This window comes from Xiphias gladius, chromosome 1 (genome assembly GCF_016859285.1).
Source record: "Xiphias gladius isolate SHS-SW01 ecotype Sanya breed wild chromosome 1, ASM1685928v1, whole genome shotgun sequence".
In the NCBI taxonomy this organism is placed as follows: domain Eukaryota; kingdom Metazoa; phylum Chordata; class Actinopteri; order Istiophoriformes; family Xiphiidae; genus Xiphias; species Xiphias gladius.
The window spans coordinates 22,635,690-22,656,868 of NC_053400.1; the positions used below are offsets into that span (position 1 = coordinate 22,635,690).

Here is a 21,179-nt window from a genome sequence, read left to right on the forward strand (position 1 = left end):
TATAACACATCCATAGGCGAATTATATAAAAACAATTAAGATAAAAATGACTAAAAACCTAAATTAATTCAAGCAGACATCTCATGACAATGACTCCACTGCTTATGCGCAGGCGCTGCGCGGAAGACGCGCACGAAGACAAACAAACCACTTCCTCGAAGCTGACGCTCACATGAGTGAAGTATAGCACTGCGAGTGATGTCTGCTCAAACTTTGACTCTCCTTTGTGCAATAATATGCTGTTCCTTGACAGAAAAGCCGTCAGATGTTTCATCTCCAAACATTATCATCATGCTCATGGATGATGTGAGTTATTTTCTTTTTCTCTTTGTCCCTGTGACTGCAGTTCATCACATCAGCAAGTACAGTACTTTGGCTCAGCAGCAAGTTAATGACGTAACAAAATGTTTGTCAATTAAAAATGTAATTATATATATTTTTTCTCTTTAATGTTATTTATTTTCCTCCTTGTCTATGGGCTCTCGGGAGTAGTAGCTGTTGTTACTGTAAATATCATGGAGCACTATTTGCTGCCTGTAATATCTAAGTGTGTTTTTGTCTTTCTGTGTGCATATGTACAGTATAAGCTGGACTTATTAACAAACCCACCTCTGCTCTTCAGATGGGTTGGGGGGACTTGGGTGTGTTTGGCCAGCCCTCTAAAGAGACCCCCAACCTGGATGCCATGGCTGCTCAGGGCATGCTGCTTCCAAACTTCTACGCCGCCAACCCCCTCTGTTCCCCATGTGAGTCAGCGATAAATCTTGCAAAACAGAACCTGAACCAGCAGTTCCTTTTTTGCAAGATGCAGTCACCTCCATCTCTTCTTTGTCTTAAATGTCACATCAGGTAAAGGTATAAATTTAACACTGACACAATTAATTGACGTACAGCAGAACAACATTTAGTGAAATTAAGCTTGCACATTGCGTCTTTCAAATACAACATGCAAAACAGAGTACCAGTAAGTAGTACAGAATGCAACAAGACGGTACTGTAATATCGCTCTTGCGCAAAAAGCCTTTAAGCTCCATCTTGGTCATTTTCATATTTGAAATTGTATGTAGTCTGATCTAAGTTATCCACAATGTTTTGGATTCCGAGTAGTCTGTATGCCTTTTGTTCATGAAAAGTAAAAAAACAAAAAAAAACAAAACCCTACAGATAAACTGCAAAAATGTCATGTAGTCAAGACGAGTAGCTGTCTTTCTTCTTTTTATGAGTAGAAATGTGGAGGTACGGGTTTTCGCCGGTGAGCTGTATATACCCGAGTTGAATCAAAGCCATTAATAGCAAACAATAAATAAAGGTTATTGGTCTTGGTAGTTACAGAAAACAAATGTTCAAAATTTGAAAGAATTTGTATGTACACATCATCAAAACATTCTCCGTGTGTGAGGATGAGGTCTAGAGGACATTTGACTCTTTTTTTTTTTAAAGAGAATTTAGAAAATCATCACGGAAATCTTAACGTCTCTTTTCTAATTACTTTTTTCTGTCATTTTAACCACAGCCAGAGCTGCACTCCTGACCGGTAGGCTGCCAGTCAGAAACGGTTTCTACACCACTAATGGCCACGCCAGAAATGGTACACTCTCGGTATATCTTTACTGTGCAGATTAGACAGCTGCAAATAATTTCTTACAGGTTTCTCGTTACTTAGTCTATAATGTACAGTGCGCAGTAAAGTCATGGAAAGTTTTGTACACTAAATTTTTTTTTCTCTCTTTTTTTTTTTTATAGCATACACACCACAGGAGATAGTGGGAGGAATCTCCAAAGATGAGATTTTGTTTCCTCAGATCCTGAAGAAAAAGGGCTATGTCAGCAAGATAGTTGGCAAGTGGTGAGCTCATTATCTTTAATCCAGGTTTTTAAAGGTTTCCGAAGTATTAAGATAATTTACCTTGGTAAAAGTAGCAGTACCAAACTATAAAGGTATGTCCGCTGTCAGTGTTATTATAATATTGTTGGTTCATTATTATTGATACATTAATCTGTACTTTAATGTTGGAGTTAGTCGAGGTGGAGTTAATTTTAACTACTACCTGTATACACAGATACTGTTGTTAGTTTAATTTATAGCAATGCATTGTATTTTATAAACTGTTCATGTTATTTGTATGTATATTCTTGAATAATAACTCCACAAAATACAAATGAGTATGTTGTGCAAAAATTTGTCATAGTGGTCTGAATTTATATATTCAAAAACATGTAGTATGATCCTTTAGTCACACAAATCTTACAGTGTGTGAGTGGTCTTTATTTGTCACTACAGGCATCTGGGCCACAGACCACAGTACCTTCCTCTGGAGAATGGTTTTGATGAATGGTTTGGTTCACCAAACTGCCACTTTGGCCCCTACAACAACAGCATCATACCCAACATACCTGTCTACAACAATTCTGAGATGCTTGGCAGGTAGTATCACACACAAACTCTCAGATACACAACAGCGGACACAGAAACAGAGGCTGGAAATCTATAAAAATCTTCGTTCCCCATGACTCTGTGGAATAGTCTGACTGGCTGCTCCTCTGGATGAATTGAGTGTGTCTCCTCCACTTCCTATTTGTACCAGCTGTGCTTGCGTATTCCATTTTCCGCCCATTTGTTTTCCCCAGAACAGCCATATGTGTATTCAGGGTCATTGGAACTGGCAGCCGGGCGTGTTTTTCGCTTAGCCGTGGGTTTAATCAGCGCTGCATACCTGGGCCCTGGACAGACATATACACACGCACATAAACACGGACACACACAGACACACTTACGCCCTCAAGAGACGGCAGGTTGCATTGGCTGTGTGCGAGGACACCTGGAGGAAGTGAAGCATAAGAAAGAGATATGCCTGTCACTGTTTCTCTGCTCGTCGTGCCACGCTTCAGCAATACCTCATAACTGTTCCTGCTGCTCAGCTCTGCTGAGACTTCCCAAATATGTCTTTCATCAAAAGTCTCCTAAGAACACATCCACAACTTAGAAGTTTGCTTCCACTGTCTTGATGATATCGTCTGCAGTAGCTTTGGTCAATTTAGAGGCAGATTGAAAGCCCTGACAAATACAATCAGATCATTGTGAAAGACCCACGATAAGCGGAGGAGAAATGGCATGGTGTGGCCTCAGCAGGTATTTAGATGAAGGTTTATTTAATGAATCATGTTAACCCACTTGTTTTTTAGATACTATGAGGAGTTTAGGATTGACAGAAAGACTGGAGAGTCCAACCTCACACAGATCTATTTGCTGGTAAGTTAAGGCTCACTTGTCCTTTCCAAGGCTGTCTCTATCTCAGATGATAGGATTCCTTATGTGGAGCAGAGTATATCAGGTGCACCCAAAATTATTTCACAATTTCCTTTGTAAAGCAATTAGAAGAATAGAATAATATGGAATAGAAAGCAACTTTATTGTCCACCAGAGTCAAAAATTGTCTGTGGCTCACCAAAACATAAAAGCACAAAAACATAAATCTACAATAAATTAACAAAATAAAAGTCTGATTTTGGCCTTTTATCATTACTGTGCTTTTCACAAGCAAAGGTGGATTGTTCACTTTGGGCACCCTCGCACTGATTTTCTGTGTTGCCTACATTAGTCCCTCCCATTCTGTTCCTAAAGGGATCAAAAGCAGCCTGCAGAGACACACTGCATGCTTGAGAGGTGTAATATATCATCACAAGAAGAGGGTGGATCTGTCAAGTAGAGCTTTGTGAAGCTCATCTTAGAATGTCTTATGAGACTAGACTGGTCTCAGCAATGTAGTTATTAATGTGGCTGATAGTTTGGAAAATGAAACAAAGGCAAAACTCTGAGGGTGTGATTGTTAAAATTTGTTTTGCGAGCAGCAGAATTACAGTTCACTGTTGACATCAGTCCTCATAGGACATGTTCGTTAGCGCTGCAAAAAAATCAGTGTGTCACAGTTCAGTCTTATATCTACATAGTGAAATAATCTTTGCTTAGCACTGCTTTGACAGTTAGTATGCTGTGCAGTTTATTAACTGTAAGTTGTGTGTTAACAGATGTCAACTGGACTGCTTCTTTAAAAACATAAATTCCAAGTCAATATTAGAAAACTTCACATACAGACAGTAAAGTGCTTCTCCATTTATTACTATATGAACTCCCTTCTGTACTTTTTTCAGACAGATGCACACTCGGTTGCCACCTACTAAGATACACCCAGCTAAAACTAATGCAATATGATACAACAGCCCTGCAACAAATCCATTACAAAGTTCAGTTTTTTTGTTGAACCTGTTTTGTATTATACTGAGAGGCGTTTCTAATATTTAGTTTACTGCCATTGATATAAATGGGGTAAATGTGTAAATGGGTAAAAATGTTTCCTCTCAGCATACATATAATTCAACAGCACCACACACTGCAGCCTCTGAAAATGATGATAAGGTTGAATCAATACCTCTCTAAAAACCATCCAAACAAAAACTGAAAATTGTAACCTTCATCAAAGTTGTGTTTACTGCAGGAATGTTGTGTGAGACTGCATTAATTTTAGCTAGGAGTCCCTAATAAACAGGCAGCTGAGTGTACCACAGCTTTGTACAGCTTTACAGCAGTACTGTGAAAAAAAGCTACGGTCAGTCATTTGACATCTGTATATACAGTGTTGTAACTGTCTCACACACCTCCCGCCTCTACAGGAAGGTCTTAATTTCATACGCCGTCAGACTGAGGCCCAGCGGCCCTTCTTCCTCTACTGGGCAGCTGACGCCACTCACGCCCCCGTCTATGCCTCCAAACGCTTCCTAGGCAAGAGCCAGCGGGGCCGGTACATTATATCCTACCTTACTGACTCTTTTATTGACACACAGTCCAGCAGATGCATACAAATAAATTATATGAGCTGTGATTGGCTGTCTGCTGTAGGTATGGAGATGCAGTGATGGAGCTGGACTACAGCGTCGGTCAGGTCTTGGCATCGCTGCGGACTCTGGGCATTGACAATAATACTTTTGTCTTCTTCACTTCAGACAACGGAGCTGCTCTGATATCTGCCCCAAACGAAGGTAGGCACTAAATTCACGCACGCACTTTTGTCTAAGTTTGACTCACGTTCTGCCCTGTGTGTGTGTGTGTGTGTGTGTGTGTGTGTGTGTGTGTGTGTGTGTGTGTGTGTGTGTGTGTGTGTGTGTGTGTGTGTGTGTGTGTGTGTGTGTGTGTGAGAGAGATTTGATAATGATACCGCTGCTGATTCCTCAGGTGGCAGCAATGGGCCGTTCCTCTGTGGGAAGCAGACCACTTTTGAAGGGGGCATGAGGGAGCCTGCCATTGCCTGGTGGCCTGGACGCATCAAAGAAGGCACAGTAAGAATACCTCATTGTTTCTCGGTAATGTTCTGCCTATCAACAGGTAGCAGGAGCTGAAATGTTCTCTTTCAAGCTGCAGGCAATGTACAGTACTGTGAATCAGGTTGAGCGTAAAGGAATAATTATTTCCCTAATCCTCTCTTTTGAATGATTGTTGCTTTTTGTTTCATTTGTGTATCATTTACCACTTTACATGTGCACACTCTGAGCCACTGGCAGTAACCAGTTAATTTGACTGTCTTCAGTTTCTATCAAGTGATTAAACTCCAGAAACAGTGAAGATAAACTGTGCGATTTTGACCATGAAGCGTGTGGGCGCTTTTTTTCCACTGTTCCCTCAAATATTTTTGGCTGAAATTAATGCCCCAACTTCCTCTCTTTTTTCCCTCCCCCTCCCCAATTTAACCCCCCACCCACACCGTGATCCCCTAAGCCTGTGCGTTCTGCAAATGACTTTTAATTGTATTAGGGACAGCTGTGACACGGGGCTGTGACGCAGAGGGATTTGGTGGAGGAGCGAGCGGAGGCTGCAGTCTGCAGTCTGCAGTAAGCCTTGCCCCTGGCTCATCTCACAGGGGTGTGCTGGGGCCTGATAGCACAGCAGAATAGCAAGAGAGGGGGATTGGGAGCGTCTTAAGCGGCTAATCTGTTTGTGTGTTTGCTGAGGTTGGATTGAGCCGTAATGAGGACTTCAGTATCTGAATATGCCAGGCGTTCAGGATAAAGGAACGGGAGGAGTGGAGAGGGGGTGCAGTGAAGGAAGCAAGGAAGAAGTAAAAGAGACGGCTGGTGTAGAAAAGAGGAGGAGTGCTAAAGACGCTGGCACTGCCACACTGCCAGGAACGTTGCTGTGTTCACAGGGCTGGGGTGCACCTGCGCCACATTTTAACTAGCCAGTGTGTCTATGTATGCATGTGCAAGTCTGCAGAGCATGTCTGTGTTTGCTTGATTCTACATGCCCCATATATGTATGCTTGCTTTTGAACGTGTGTTGGATTACTTGTATGTGTAACAGATAACTTTCTAGACCAGTGGGAGAGCCATAGATGTAAATAATGCCGAATGCAGGACATCATAAAACACCTGTATATGTGTGTGTTTGTCTTTGCAGTTGTGCCTTGGCTGTGAGAATGAGGGTCTATAGATCCTCCCTGAAGCTCTCTGGGGTTGTGATGACAAAGCTGCTTTGTTGGAGCTACTGTCCTCTGCAGCTCTGGATTTATCACTCTGTGCTGCTTGGGAGGGAGGACAGACCAAGCACAGGGTTGCCCCCTCTCTTACTTTGTAGGCTTCTGAAATCTCTGTTGATCTTTGCATTGAAAATTCCATAAGCTCTTAGAGCAAAATAGTGGAGACAACATACAGCCAAGCAAGCCTTTGTTTAGCAGGTTTATTATAACAACTGAGCATGGACCAGTCTTTACAGTATTAAGATGAGGAGACAAGTTTTTGGGGGATGGGGGATTGGTGATAGAAAGACCACTTCAGTGTGTATTTCCACACATCTTAAACAGACAAAAAGCTCTTTATCTGTGCCCGCATCTGAGTGCAACTTAGTTATTTAACTGACTTCTGTGAATGCGCAGGAAAGTGTTGTCAGTTAGTCATTCGCCCATATTTAGGAGGATAGGAGGACGTGTACTGGAATGAAGGAGCATGCCTGGTCTGAAGCAGGTGCAGATTCAGCATTCTTCCAGTGCCTGTGGGGGGGGGGGTGATGAGGCGTGGTGGCTGCAGGAACAAAGATGCGGAGGTGGGTGGGGTGTTGGCCCCACAACGTTGTCGAGTGTCACAGTCCCTTTTGTTGTGTTTTATCAGGCAGCAGACACACAGGCAGAGTGGCAGAGACAGGGATAGAAGCACTGCCTCCTCAGATAACCAACATCAGCACTCACAAAACAGAAAGAAATGAGGGAAAGAGAGGGGAAGGGATTGTGACATTAATAGAGAGTGATGAGTCAGACAAAAAAGGAGAAGAACAAAGGGTGAGAAAACAAAGAAGTTCAGTGTAGACTGCAAAAAAGGGCAGAGTTAATAAAGGAAGGAAATGAAAGATCGCAACTCATGGAGATAGAGTTTGAAAGTTTTGGTTTTTGGTCATGCAAGTTGTTAACAACTAAATGTCAGTTTTGCTTCTTGTGTCCTTTTGTCCTGTCTTCTTTAATGGTTTGTGTGTGTCTGTGTGAGGGGGACACAAAAAAAAAAGAAAAATGAAGTGAAGGACTAAATCTGTCAGGGTTTGTGTGTATGTGTGTGAGAGAGAGAGTGTCTGGATGTGCAGATAGATCATGGAATGCATTGCAGAGCCTTTTCTGTGGCTAGTTCTGTGGATACAGAAGAAAAGGGGAATTCATTTCAGTGCTTAGGAGCGTGAGTGTGTGTGTGTGTGAGTGAGTGTGTGAGTGTGTGTGTTAGTGTGTGTGTGTGTGTTTGTCTGTGTCTGTGTCTGTGTCTGTGTCTGTATGTGTGCCGGCTGCCGATAGGCGCACAGCGGCACATGGCGGTGCAGCTGCAGAGGCCTGATAGCGCTATCTGATTGTGAGCGTGCCGTCTCCCTCTAAGGCTCGCTCAGGAGAGAATGGAACGGAAGATCAAGGATGACAGTGAAAAAATGGCATTTTATCTGAAAATAGTTCAAAGTTTATAAATAAAATAAAGCTTTTCACTGGGACTGGGAGAAGGAGATAAAACACCAGCTCCCTCCAGCTCCAGCCGCCTGCTTGCCCGGGCCTTGTCCTCTCCTTACTTCCTCTCCTCTTTTTTTTCACCCCCCCGCCAAAAAAAAAAAAAAAAAAATCATTTAGAAAGAGAGGCATTTTGGAGGTTTTATAATAAACCTGTAAGCAGAGATTAGAGAGGAGACTGGAGAAATGCACCACATACATGTGTGCACACAACCACGCATGCAAACATCCTATCGTGACCACGCATTGTTTGCATTCATGACGAAAATCCAGTGTGAAAGATCACGGTTGTGGTATTTCTGTAGCATAAAACAGTTCATTCTTGAGTTGTGAACTCTTAATTATTTGCCCCTATCGTGGAAACAAAAAGCAAAATCATTGAGATGAACGAGAGATCAGGAACAATTTGTTGATGTTAAATTGGAACAAGATAAGTACATCTTAGCACTGTCATTAAATTGGGTAGGAGGGTCAATTTGAGTTTTATTCATTGAGAGTTCTTTAGTTTTTTCAAATCTAACTCGCCGGTTGTGTTTGGTACTTTCTTTGGCTTTTTGCAGGTGAGCTTCCAGTTGGCCAATGTGATGGACCTGTTCACCACCAGTCTGGCTCTGGCTGGCATCAGCCCTCCTGATGACAGAACCCTGGATGGACTGGACCTGACACCAGTCCTGCTTAACCAGTCCCACACAATCCAAAATAGGTGGGTGCATAGACTAACTGGTACAGGACTTTACCAGAGATTTGTGGCGTATGTGGCCTTTACTTTTGGACCAAGATTCCCCTCATTTTTAAGAATGCTTTTTATGGTCATGATAACATCTGTGAGTGGGAGAGCAGTGTTATTTTCATCATGCAAGATGTAAACAGGACACCATTTTTGGACATGGTACTAGTGTGGGTCTCGGTCAAACGGTCCGCCACTTAGGTTCATGCTGAAATGTGTCAAAAACTATTCCAAGGATTGACATGAAACTTTGTACAGGTATTCATGGTTCCCAGACAATGAATATGAATGACTTTGGTGATCCTGCGCCTTTTTCTCTTTGTGGCTTTGAGTGAAACATCTTGACAACAGTAGGATGGAAAGTAGGATGGACAGAAATTTTGTACAGAAATTTGTGTCTGCATCATTTGGTGCAAAGTCACCTGGGAAGAAACAGATCTGAGCCTTATGTCTCCCTCTTCTCATCCTCAACAGGCCTATTTTCTATTACCGTGGGAATGAGCTGATGGCGGTGAGACTTGGACAATACAAGGCGCACTACTGGACCTGGAGCAACTCATTGGAGCAGTTTCAAAGTGTAAGGGTCCTTTTTAACACGGCAACTCTTTCCCATCTCTGTTTCTCGATTTGCACTGCCACATCCTCCTTCTTTGTCTCCCCTAATCTTACTCAAACACACAAACACTTTCACTGTTGGTGTTATCTTCAAAATGGCTCATCAGTTGACTGCTGTGTACATCAGAGCGTAATGAATATTAATGAAGAGCCCTCACATCAGCAAACTTACATCATTAATCAACCAGTTGACTTGTTTGTGTTAACTCCAGTGGAGATTTTCTTCCTCTCCATTGTCATACCATCATTCCCTGCTGTAGACTTGTTATGTTGGCATGATGGAGCTAAAAGGAAGAAAGGAAGGCAAGATGCAAGCAGTATCTCTCGGCCACAGTTACATCAACTCAGTGCTGATTGAATGTATGAGCAGAAATGGGAATTTCTGACACTTGAGAAACAGGATAGTATTGTCCTCTCTCTCCTCTGTCCATAAAAACACATCCTGTCCTCCCTCCATGGCTCTGCTTTTCCTGTGATCGTTTGTTTTATGCCCCACCGGTCGCTTAAATTGCTCTCTCCTTCAGGGCCGCTGAATCAATAGCGGCCTCCTTTATCAACTCATGTGAACTGAAGTGGAACTTCACAAATAATGGCGTCTGATTGCCTGTGAGTTGCCTATCGATTGGTGTGTGTACATGAGAGAGAGAGAGAGAGAGAGCGAGAGAGAGGAACAGAGAAAACATATACACGTATGTTCGGTTCTCCACACGGATGTGCATGTCTGTGTATGTGTTTTATGGAGCGACACTGGAATTAAATCTCCAGTGTGCTTCATGTCATTATGGTTCAATCTTCAACTGTTTTTCTTGCGTAACCCACAATACATGTAATAAACATGAAAAATGTAGACAAACTACTAATTCTTATACAGTCGGGCTTTAAATCGAATGCTTTGTAAATCAAAAAAATATGGTCCAAGATCCATATTTGGCCTTCTTTGATAGTCATTCACTGGATTAACGATCATTCCTACTCTATCATCCGCTTATAAAATTACATACACACTAAAACATCCTTAAAGATTCAAGTTTAACCTGTCCTGCAGCAGAAATTCACAATCACACCCCTTTGTCAATGACAAAAAAAGGTTTTCCTGCTTGCTCCTCAGCTTTGGTAATACTTTAAATTATAATTTGGTTCTCTTGGCCCATGGTGACAAATAAACAAGGGAAGATGTGTGTCTGTGAAGAAGAATTAAATTACAGGTTAATAGGTAGGAGACGTGTTGCTCTGTCCTGGCTGTGTTCATGCAGCTCAGCCATGAGGAAAATGAGAAATTTCACAGGCTTAAATGGCTCTTATCAAACTCTCTTCAGGCAGTGTAGCGATGTTAATATTGTGAAATTTAGTTTGTTGGCACTCTGGCTCCTTTGTATCTGGATTGCTGAGTAACCTATGCCACAGTAGGAGCTCTGTGCCAGCTGGGATAGCTTTTTTAACCTTTTTGAATACTTCACAAGGTGATGAATGAAAACTCAAAAAGGACTTGTTTTCTAGAGATTTGTTAGTCCTACTCTGTATCCTGTACTGTATTCTTGAGCTAGAAGGACTCATGACATTAACTGACCCAGTTTTTCTAAGCAACACCTAGTTAACTGACTTTATGGCAAAAGGCAAGTACCTACTGTAAAGCAGTGTGCTGGACATTTAAGATCTTCTAGGACCAATCAGCATTTAGCAAGCGGCCCACAGTGGTGGAAGAAGTAGTCAGATCCTTTGCTTCAGTAAAAGAACCAATGCAACAATGTGAAAGCACTCCATTACAAGTCCTGCATTCAGTAAAAGTACAGAAGTATTATTGGCAAAATGTACTTAAAGTATCAAAAACAGTACTTGTTCTGCAGAGAGAGGACCTCTATGACTGATATTACTATGTATGACATAATTAGATTGCTAATACTGATGCATCAATTTCACTGTGTTGTCTAGTCAAGGTGAAGATAGTTTCTCTACTTTATACAGAGTAAAGTGAGGTCGCTTACACCAGTGGTTCACATCTATTGGCGATGGGCGTCCTCCAAAAGGTCGCAAGATAAATTGGAGTGGTTGTGAGATGATTCATGGGGAAGAGAGGAAGAAAAAAGACAGTTCTCTTACCAAAACACGCATCAATTTTTGAGATGTTTCTTTAATATCTGTGAAAATAAGAACAATATTTACCTCAAGCCAAAAAGGTTGGGAATCGCTGGTTTAGTCTTCGACAATGCTGTGTATTTTGTAAAGTGTAAAAAGCTAAATCTGAAAAGTAACTAGTAACTGTAGTTACATAAATGTAGTTGAGTAAGAAGTACAACATAATAGTAGAAGTACAAAGCAGCATAAAAGGGAAATACTCAAGTACAAGTAGCTCAAACTTGTGCTTACATACAGAATATGAGTGAATGCATGTAGTTATTTCCCACCCCTGGTGGTTATTGTAAAATATCGTATTCTAAATATTCTATTCAAGAATACATTCAAACTCTGTTTTGAAATTTCAGCCCTAGTCCCTATGCAGTGATTGTTATTCTTCCAAATCAGACTTTTTTTCCCCCAATATAGACACCAAATATTGCTTTTTCCAAAATCCATCCTGCCGTCACTGGATGTTCCTGCACCTTATCTTCTAATAGTGGTTGCTCTGCTCCAGTTTGGGAGCTGCCTCCTTGTATCCATAGCATTAGTCTCAGGTGAGATATGGAGTTCTTGCTGTTATGTCGTGGGTACAAGAGACAGAGTCAGAGAGATACGGTGCGCAAAGCAGGCCTTTCTTGCTGCTCCTCTGGGATAGCTTTTTTAACCTTTTTGAATACTTCACAAGGTGATGAATGAAAACTCAAAAAGGACTTGTTTTCTAGAGATTTGTTAGTCCTACTCTGTATCCTGTACCTTACTCTTGAGCTAGAAGGACTCATGACATTAACTGACCCAGTTTTTCTAAGCAACACCTAGTTAACTGACTTTATGGCAAAAGGCAAGTACCTACTGTAAAGCAGTGTGCTGGACATTTAAGATCTTCTAGGACTAATCAGCATTTAGCAAGCGGCCCACAGTGGTGGAAGAAGTAGTCAGATCCTTTACTTCAGTAAAAGTACCAATGCAACAATGTGAAAGCACTCCATTACAAGTCCTGCATTCAGTAAAAGTACAGAAGTATTATTGGCAAAATGTACTTAAAGTATCAAAAACAGTACTTGTTCTGCAGAGAGAGGACCTCTATGACTGATATTACTATGTATGACATAATTAGATTGCTAATACTGATGCATCAATTTCACTGTGTTGTCTAGTCAAGGTGAAGATAGTTTCTCTACTTTATACAGAGTAAAGTGAGGTCGCTTACACCAGTGGTTCACATCTATTGGCGATGGGCGTCCTCCAAAAGGTCGCAAGATAAATTGGATTGGTTGTGAGATGATTCATGGGGAAGAGGGGAAGAAAAAAGACAGTTCTCTTACCAAAACACGCATCAATTTTTGAGATGTTTCTTTAATATCTGTGAAAATAAGAACAATATTTACCTCAAGCCAAAAAGGTTGGGAATCGCTGGTTTAGTCTTCGACAATGCTGTGTATTTTGTAAAGTGTAAAAGCTAAATCTGAAAAGTAACTAGTAACTGTAGTTACATAAATGTAGTTGAGTAAGAAGTACAACATAATAGTAGAAGTACAAAGCAGCATAAAAGGGAAATACTCAAGTACAAGTAGCTCAAACTTGTGCTTACATACAGAATATGAGTGAATGCATGTAGTTATTTCCCACCCCTGGTGGTTATTGTAAAATATCGTATTCTAAATATTCTATTCAAGAATACATTCAAACTCTGTTTTGAAATTTCAGCCCTAGTCCCTATGCAGTGATTGTTATTCTTCCAAATCAGACTTTTTTTCCCCCAATATAGACACCAAATATTGCTTTTTCCAAAATCCATCCTGCCGTCACTGGATGTTCCTGCACCTTATCTTCTAATAGTGGTTGCTCTGCTCCAGTTTGGGAGCTGCCTCCTTGTATCCATAGCATTAGTCTCAGGTGAGATATGGAGTTCTTGCTGTTATGTCGTGGGTACAAGAGACAGAGTCAGAGAGATACGGTGCGCAAAGCAGGCCTTTCTTGCTGCTCCTCTGGGATGAGTTTTTTTTTTTTCCCATTCTTTTCTGCATTTCTAAGATGTTGCTTTCAAAAGACAGGACAAGTCTGGATCACAGGAGGCTCTGCAGGGTGGGGGTTTCTATCCTTCTCACTCTCTCTCTTTCTGTCTCTTCTATATGTATTTTGAGGTGCTCTGTTGAGCGATCTCAGAGGGGGGCAGCAAAACTGCCTTACAGATGAATGCTTTCTCAATATTAGTTGTTCTCATCAAAAAGTGTGTGTGTGTGTGTGTGTGTGTGTGTGTGTGTGTGTGTGTGTGTGTGTGTGTGTGTGTGTGTGTGTGTGTGTTTTGAAGGAGGGAGCAGATCTCCAGGGGGTTCTGGAGGAGTGAATGTGACTCAATCAGGCAAAGATCACTGCCAGACTCATGAGAATGGAGTCACAGAGCAGGAGCGAAGGCGTGGAGAGATGAAAGGGAGGCAGGAAAAGTCCTCTATTTTGCGAATGACTTGAACCCCTTCGTGATGTACCAACATCAGCTACATAAATACCACAACGTACTAGAAGACAGTGTCCATATACACTGATCATATATGTGTATGTATATATATATATATACACACACACACACACACACACACACACACACACACACACACACACACACACACACACACACACACACACACAATTAAAACTGGTAGCTGGTACCACACTACAAAGGGATTAAGCAGGCAGCTGAGATTAGTAGAATGCTGCAAGCCTAAATCTAAACATCCAGATCTGAGTCCAGTATCGTTTTTTAAAACTGTTCATGAAAAAACAAACAGAAAAAAGGTTCTTGTTTACATTTGTTTTAAACATTTAAAAGAATCAAACATTGACCACTAAATATGACCAAGTTGGACACATGGCATGGCAAATCAGGAAGTTAAAGACAAGTCATTACAGAGAGCAAAAAATTATCATGAATTATTCAGAACATGGGACGTAAGGATCTAATTCTTTTCATTTTCAGTTCTTGGGTTTCACTTATGTGGTGCATTAGGACTTTTTTTTCTTAACTGTGTCACTGACCTCAAATATTGTGTTAGGTTGTTCTAGGCTGTGTCAGGCTGATCTTCATATTTAATTTATGAAAGTTTTATAGCCAAAAAAGGGCAGTTCTGCTCTTTCCTCTCTTAGATCGGTCTTATTCCAGCATACATGCAGAAGACAGTGAACTGGAACTGCCTCAGAGTTCCAGCTGAGTGGTGAACTGTTCCCCGTGGTTTAAGAACAGACGCTGCAGAAGGCCTGTAAAATGGCACCAGATAATTCAGAAACATGGGAAGAATCCCTCTCTACTCAAAAGTCTTTTTTTTTTCATTTGCCCCTTTTTCAGTCAATTTGTAGATGTTGCTTTCATAACACAGTAATTCAGTCATTTTAATGCAAATTCTGAGTTAGGTGATTATACATGTACCCACATCTTACACTGTGCAGTCGAGGCAAAGTCCTTAACTTGTAACCAAAACTAGGATGAAGGCCCCTAACTAGTGACTAGATGAGAAGTGTGTTGTTCGGGTGGGAGCCCTGAACATGTCTGCCTCCAGCTTTTTGTCGCGCAACGACATGATCATTACCCAATCTTGAGATTTGCTTCAAATTAAGAAAATATATTTACATCACTGTCTGGCTGCCTTCTCTTACAGGGTATCAACTTCTGTCCAGGTCAAGAAGTCCCAGGTGTGACTACCCACAACCAGGAAGAGCACGAACTTGAGCCACTCATTTTCCACCTGGGACGGGATCCCGGGGAAAAGTACCCAATCAGGTCAGTTGCCTAAAAACTGCTTACAGCTGCTTTCCAGGAGAGGGACAGAAGAGAAGAGAAGATCGGGAATGAGCGAGGGGAGTCGCACACGAACAGAATAAGAGATGTTGGACAATGAAGAGGAGAGGTGTGAGAGTAGGAAGGTTGTTTGCCTGTTGGTAGCACAGACTGTGTATGAGATCAGCGCTGATTCAGTGGCATGAAAAAGAAGGCGGCGGATTGATCTGCTCAGCCAGAGAGCGCCCGATTACACCCTTCTCTTTGTGATTGCAAACAGCTCCTTAAAGATTACTATCTTGCCCTCAACCCTCTGGTGCACCACTGCAGGTTATAATTGCAAGATAAATTGTTCATGTCTAAATTGAGAGCGAGTGCTGTTTAATGGAGTTTTGTGTGTCTCTGCCTCAGCTCAGAGGAGAGTCAAGAAACTCCGAGAGGAGAGAGTGATGCCAGAGGACACAGACAGCCAAGGCTGAACTACAGCTATTACTAAATAAGGTTGCAAAGAGAGATGAGCATCATCTTTTACTGCGTACTTTCAATATAGAATATTTATGTGATCTTTAAAAAAAATGACGCAAGCCGACACCATGATTTATACATTAAAATAATCTCAAAATCGCTTTGATGAGAGAATATTCCTTTTGTGCACAGTGTTCACTTTGGTTTCCTCCTGCCATAAAACCTCCTAGACTGACCTTTCTTTTCTGCCTTTCATATTTTGCTTTGGCCTCATCTCTTCTTTGCCTCCTGCTCAAACTCCTTTCAGTTCTGAAGTGAGATTGGATGATAAAACATTAATGATGTTTTTCATTTGCCCACCTTTTAGCCTTGCTATTCACTTGGAAGAATAAAAAAAAAAAAAAAAAAAAAAAAAAGCAAAAAAACAATCAATATGCAGCCATGTGTTGTGTGGTGCTGAGTGCTAGATATGTGCAAAACACAGACACAAACCAAAAATGCACACTCATTTACCACTTCTGCACAGAGGGGTCATTGAGTATGTCTACAGCTGCATGACCTCTTCACTGTTTATGCACTGTTCTTCTTCTATCCACTCTAATCTGCACTATTTATTCCCCCTTGCCCGCCGAACTTTTGTCTTACTTTTCCCCATGCTACTTAGCTCTCTGTCTCCCCGCGTACTCGTGCGCGTCTTGGCTCACTTCTCACCACTCAGCCGCTGTGCCTCTGCATCCACTGGTATCGTTCTACTCCATCCTAGTTAAGCGCGTGTCTGTACACATGTGTGTGTGTTCGTTTTGACTGTGTGCTCCTCGGTCCCCCAGCTGGACTGGCTTCCTGGCCGTCATTAATCTTTGTCGGCACCTAAAGAGCCACTTAAGATGATGTAGGGCCTGTCTGCACACATACCTTCACTACTGTCGCAGGCTGTGATATAGCAAAGTGCTCACACACATACACAATCCCCAGTCCGGAATAGTCGCCCAGGAAAAAAGTGTATATTATAATTATGTAATCTAGGAGAGAATTTGGGAACTAACATATTGTCGTTTTTAGTTTCTATTTGTTTGTCTTTTGTCTTTTAACTGACGGCTGTAACCAGACGTCTAGCTACCATTGTTTCACACAAATGTGATGTGGAGTTAGAAGGATGACAAGGCCTGTGTTGGTGGTCCATCTGTCTTGGATGAAACACAGGTCTGCATCTACCTACCTCAGTGAGTTTGTATCCACACCGGATTTTTCCTAAGCCCTTCCCTTTCCACTTCGCCCTCCATCTCTGTGACCTAAGGCCTTGAGGTTAACACATCCTGCTTTCTCACCAGCTACCTCAGCTCACGTCCCCAGAGCCCCGGTCATACAGAATGTAAGTCCTAGCCCTAACACTGCAGGTAGCCCTGCACAGTCTGGCCTCATCTGCTGCCTGCCATCATGCTCTTGTGTCCCCAATCAATAGTCCTCACTGAAGTGCTCAATTTCCACTGGGGTGGAGAAGATGGTGGAGGGGAGGGGGAGGCAGGACAGATGTATTTGATTGTCTCCTCAATTCCCCCACCTTCTGCTACTGTGTGGTTGTTGTTGGGTGTGCGTGTGTATGTGTGTGTGTGTGTGTGTGTGTGTGTTCCAGCAATTGTGTTATGAATCAGTAATCAGAGTGGTGACACACCTGAGCAATGCCCCCATCCCCCTTGGGTGCCATACATTATAAATCAAAAGACTCAATTTGCATACAGCCTGCTTATTATTCCAGATTTTGCCTCTACACCAGTAAGCTAAGGGTTATAATCATGATAATGAGGTGTGCTGACTGTGGGCTTTTCATTATTTGTTTGCAGAGGAGACATAAACAAATGATATTATTAGTTTTTGATTTAGAGGTCTGCACTAAAGATTTTCAATGCATACACAAAACAGTAGGAAACTTTGTGTCTTATGCAAGTTTCTCAGTACATGGCATGCTTTGCTTGCAGTCTGATAAATCTCCTTTACATTTACTTCTATTAAGTTGCTTCACTTATCACAAAATGAATCGCATTTTGAATGAATCAGTAGTGGGCACAGATAGGAGGGGAATGAAATATCCCTCTTGCTGATGGAGATCAGGCGAAAGCAAAAGTTGCGATTTAAGATAGCTGAAGCAATTTAATCTGAATGTCTGATTTTTTTTTTTTTTTTTGGGGGGGGGGGGGTAATCCGGTTTTTGACTATCAGCTAGAGTCACAATGTTAAGATAGTTGGCTTATGACGAATGTGGCACACAAGGAGAGAGACTAATTGCAGCCAGTGCACTACCAGTCGACTACCAGTCGAGTAATTGTAGGGGAAAGTAAAGACTGAGAGTATCAAGGAAAGGAGCAGGTGCTGGCTGATGGAGGAAGCCTTGCTGCCCTGTGGGAGATCTAAGAGGGAGGGTAGGTGTGAGCTGGACAGAGCCTGGGGTTATTACTCTAATTGACACTTCACCTCACATACATGCACATGTTCCCCAGGGGCCAATCAGAGGGCCGGGTTTGCAGTGAAGGGAGGATGGAAGGCTGGCACAGGTGCTGCCGGCGAGTGTATCAAGGGTGTAATTGCACTGCTGATATTTGTCTATCTGTGTGTCACGCCACCAGACGCCCACTCACACGCGCACAAACACACACACACGCGTGCAAACACAGCCCATTAACCCTACAGGTCCTATTGAGAGCAACGTTCCTTTGAAAGCCTTCAGGCCCCCTGTGTTTTACACACTGAATATAATAATGCACAGAGGTGCTCGGGCTCACTGGTGTCCAAAAGCAGTAATTGAGAGACAGGGGATGGGATGGGGGTTACATAGTTCACCCTGCTGTGTGCGCTTTCCCAAAGGGTGCCTGAGTGGACAGCCTGAGTGTGTGCGTGTTTGTGTTTATGCATTAATGTCTTTGTTGCTGAAAAGCTACAGCATGTCACCACTGTACCATGATAAGTTAAATAAGTAGACCGCTGTATTGTTTTATTACTGGATACATGTACGCACTGCATTCACTGCACAACACTCCTTAACAAAAAAAGGCTTTTTAACTGATGGTAAAACAGCTGAAACAAAGGGACAGAACAGATTCAGAATAAACTGCGTGTGTTTGTGTCAATGTGCACTATGCGTTAACATATAGGGCCGGATTTGTATATTTGGAAATGTGTGTACATACAGTATATTTACATGTATGCGACCAATAGATCAGTTCAAACTCATTCAGTGTCACCTTTGTTATTGTTTAAGCCGTTTGTTTATTTAAAAAAAATTTGATTCAAAACTGTTTTTAATACAGGTAGTAAGGCTTTCTATATGCTGAGCAATAGAATGGAAAGAATTAGTCGATTAACCGAGTAGTAGAAATAATCAGCTATTTCAAAAATCGATTATTCATTTCAGTTATGTTTCAAGCAAAAATGCCAAACATCTGCTGGTTATAGCTTCTTTTTCACATATATATAAAATGAAAATCATAGGGTTTTGGACTTTTGGTCAGGCAAAACATGACATCTGAAGACGTCATCTTAGGCTCGGGGAAATTTTGATGGACATTTTTTCACTAATGATAATGAAACTCATTATTAGTTGTGCACCCGCTGACCATGTCTGTCGTGTGTCTTTGCAGTGTTTTGACTAAGGAGTACATGGATGTGCTGAGCAGGATCTCTCCGGTCGTGGAGCAGCATAAGAAGACTCTGGTGCCTGGAATTCCCCAGCTCAATATGTGTGACTTGGCAGTGATGGTGAGATTTACGTTCCATAAATAAGTACATCTGTAAATGTGTAGAAGTGTAACTCATCTCTCTTTTCTCTCCATCACACTTGTACATTAGATGAATGAATACAATAGAGACATCGATGAAGCCGTTATGAAAGAATGTAAAATCAATAAAAGTCTCTGAATGCAGATATTTTCTAAGTTGCCATCTGCATTGCCTGTAGACTATTAATGCTCTAATTTGACAGACTGACCTTTTATGCTTGTATTTATTTATCACTGGTAATAACTTGCTCCAAAATGTGTATCATATTTGATGGGGTCAAAGTAAATAATCACTCCAATCTGGACTTTTTGTCCTGGATTATCTAAAGCAGCTGAATTGAGCAGTGGCTTTGTCTCCCCGAGCACCGAGGACTGTGAACTACACTGCTCTGGATTTATTTGTGTCACAGCACTGCCCCCTTGTGATGAATAAAATAAACACAATTTTATGTAGGGCTAGAATGGGTCATGTTTCTGTGCTGTCTTATAATGTACTCTCTTGTCCTCTGTCATACTAATGTGGTTCCAAAAGCCAAATGTCTGTTAACAATCTAAAAATCTACTCTTGGCAGCATTAGTCACATACTTGTGGGGGGAAAAAAAACTGCAGTTTTATGAACACTTATCATTGTTGTCTGTGAACAAGGCAACTGTTACATTTTGTATGTTGCATGGTTTGTCAGAACAAGGCACCATTTGAGGGTCTGAATTCCTGTGGCTTTTCCTTCATATTAGTCATTTAACTGAAACTGAAATTTCACTACTTTAGTATTTGGTATTTTGAAGAAGTTTTTGAGACTGGAATTTATACTGAATATAAATATTGTGCTGTGTGAAACCTAGTCTGTAATATCACCACCTAATGAGGAGGAGGTTGTTTTACTAGCACATTCAGGTAAAAATAATAAAATGATATTGGTAAGCACTGCAAAAAAATTCCAAAAATTACCAGACCAGCTGCATACGTGGAAAAAAATTAATGTACGTGTAAATTGTTCTGCCAATAAAATAAACCTTTTCCTGTGATAAACCGGAAAAAAATGGCATGACAGGTCAGTACTTGTTAAATGATGCAGAGCCAGAGGACAATACTTTGAAATGAACCGGATATAAAGGACAGAGGATAGGAAACAGTGCCAACTAATAGCCTTATGCCCCTTATCTTATATCCCCCCCCTTCCGGGGGACAAAAAGCTAAACTTTTACAAGATTATTATTATGTTATTGTTATATTATATGTTTGAACATTACTGCTTACTGCAATGGCTGCTCTCTGTTGCAGAATTGGTCCCCGCCAGGCTGCGAGAAGTTAGGAAAGTGTCTCAAAGCACCCAAGTCTGAGCCCTGGAAGTGCGACTGGCCACACTGAGAGCAAGAACTGTGGAGCCAGACACAAGGCGAAGGAAGAAAAACCTCAAGATGTGCCTTTCAACCGAACAACAAGCAACCTTTAAAAGGAAATGTTTTCAAATAATTTGTAAAGCAGTTAATGTATCATGTCGAAGAGGACAGAGGGTAAACCCAAGGGAGTTGAGTTGATTTAACAACAGTAAATCGATCATGCAAATAACTTTTACAGCTGTCATTTCAATGAGCCACCAGGATTTCTACCTGATTATTGATCTAGAACACAAAGGAAAATGTATTTATTTTGATCATGCCTGATCTAATAAATTGTACCAAATTCAATTATTGGATTAATTCTG

The 21,179-nt window shown here is 41.5% G+C and overlaps 1 protein-coding gene across 1 annotated transcript; it reads left to right on the plus strand.

Annotated features, from left to right (window-relative positions):
* The first annotated feature begins 110 nt into the window (after positions 1-110).
* On the plus strand, positions 111-21,162 carry galns (galactosamine (N-acetyl)-6-sulfatase). The gene is made up of 14 exons (XM_040124822.1): positions 111-306; positions 623-746; positions 1,514-1,588; positions 1,744-1,846; positions 2,282-2,425; positions 3,184-3,250; positions 4,669-4,796; positions 4,895-5,034; positions 5,228-5,331; positions 8,579-8,721; positions 9,220-9,322; positions 15,123-15,244; positions 19,336-19,453; positions 20,756-21,162. Exons 1-14 carry the CDS (start codon positions 199-201, stop codon positions 20,840-20,842), a joined length of 1,566 nt encoding a protein of 521 aa, XP_039980756.1. The 5' UTR covers positions 111-198; the 3' UTR covers positions 20,843-21,162.
* Positions 21,163-21,179: the final 17 nt, after the last annotated feature.

Bases quoted from the DNA above. Each gene is read 5' to 3' on its own strand.
- galns (XM_040124822.1), top strand. From the start codon at position 199: ATGTCTGCTCAAACTTTGACTCTCCTTTGTGCAATAATATGCTGTTCC. The intron at 1,589-1,743 runs GTACACTCTCGG...TTTTTTTTATAG, and splicing joins TAATGGCCACGCCAGAAATG to CATACACACCACAGGAGATA. The intron at 3,251-4,668 runs GTAAGTTAAGGC...CCGCCTCTACAG, and splicing joins TCACACAGATCTATTTGCTG to GAAGGTCTTAATTTCATACG.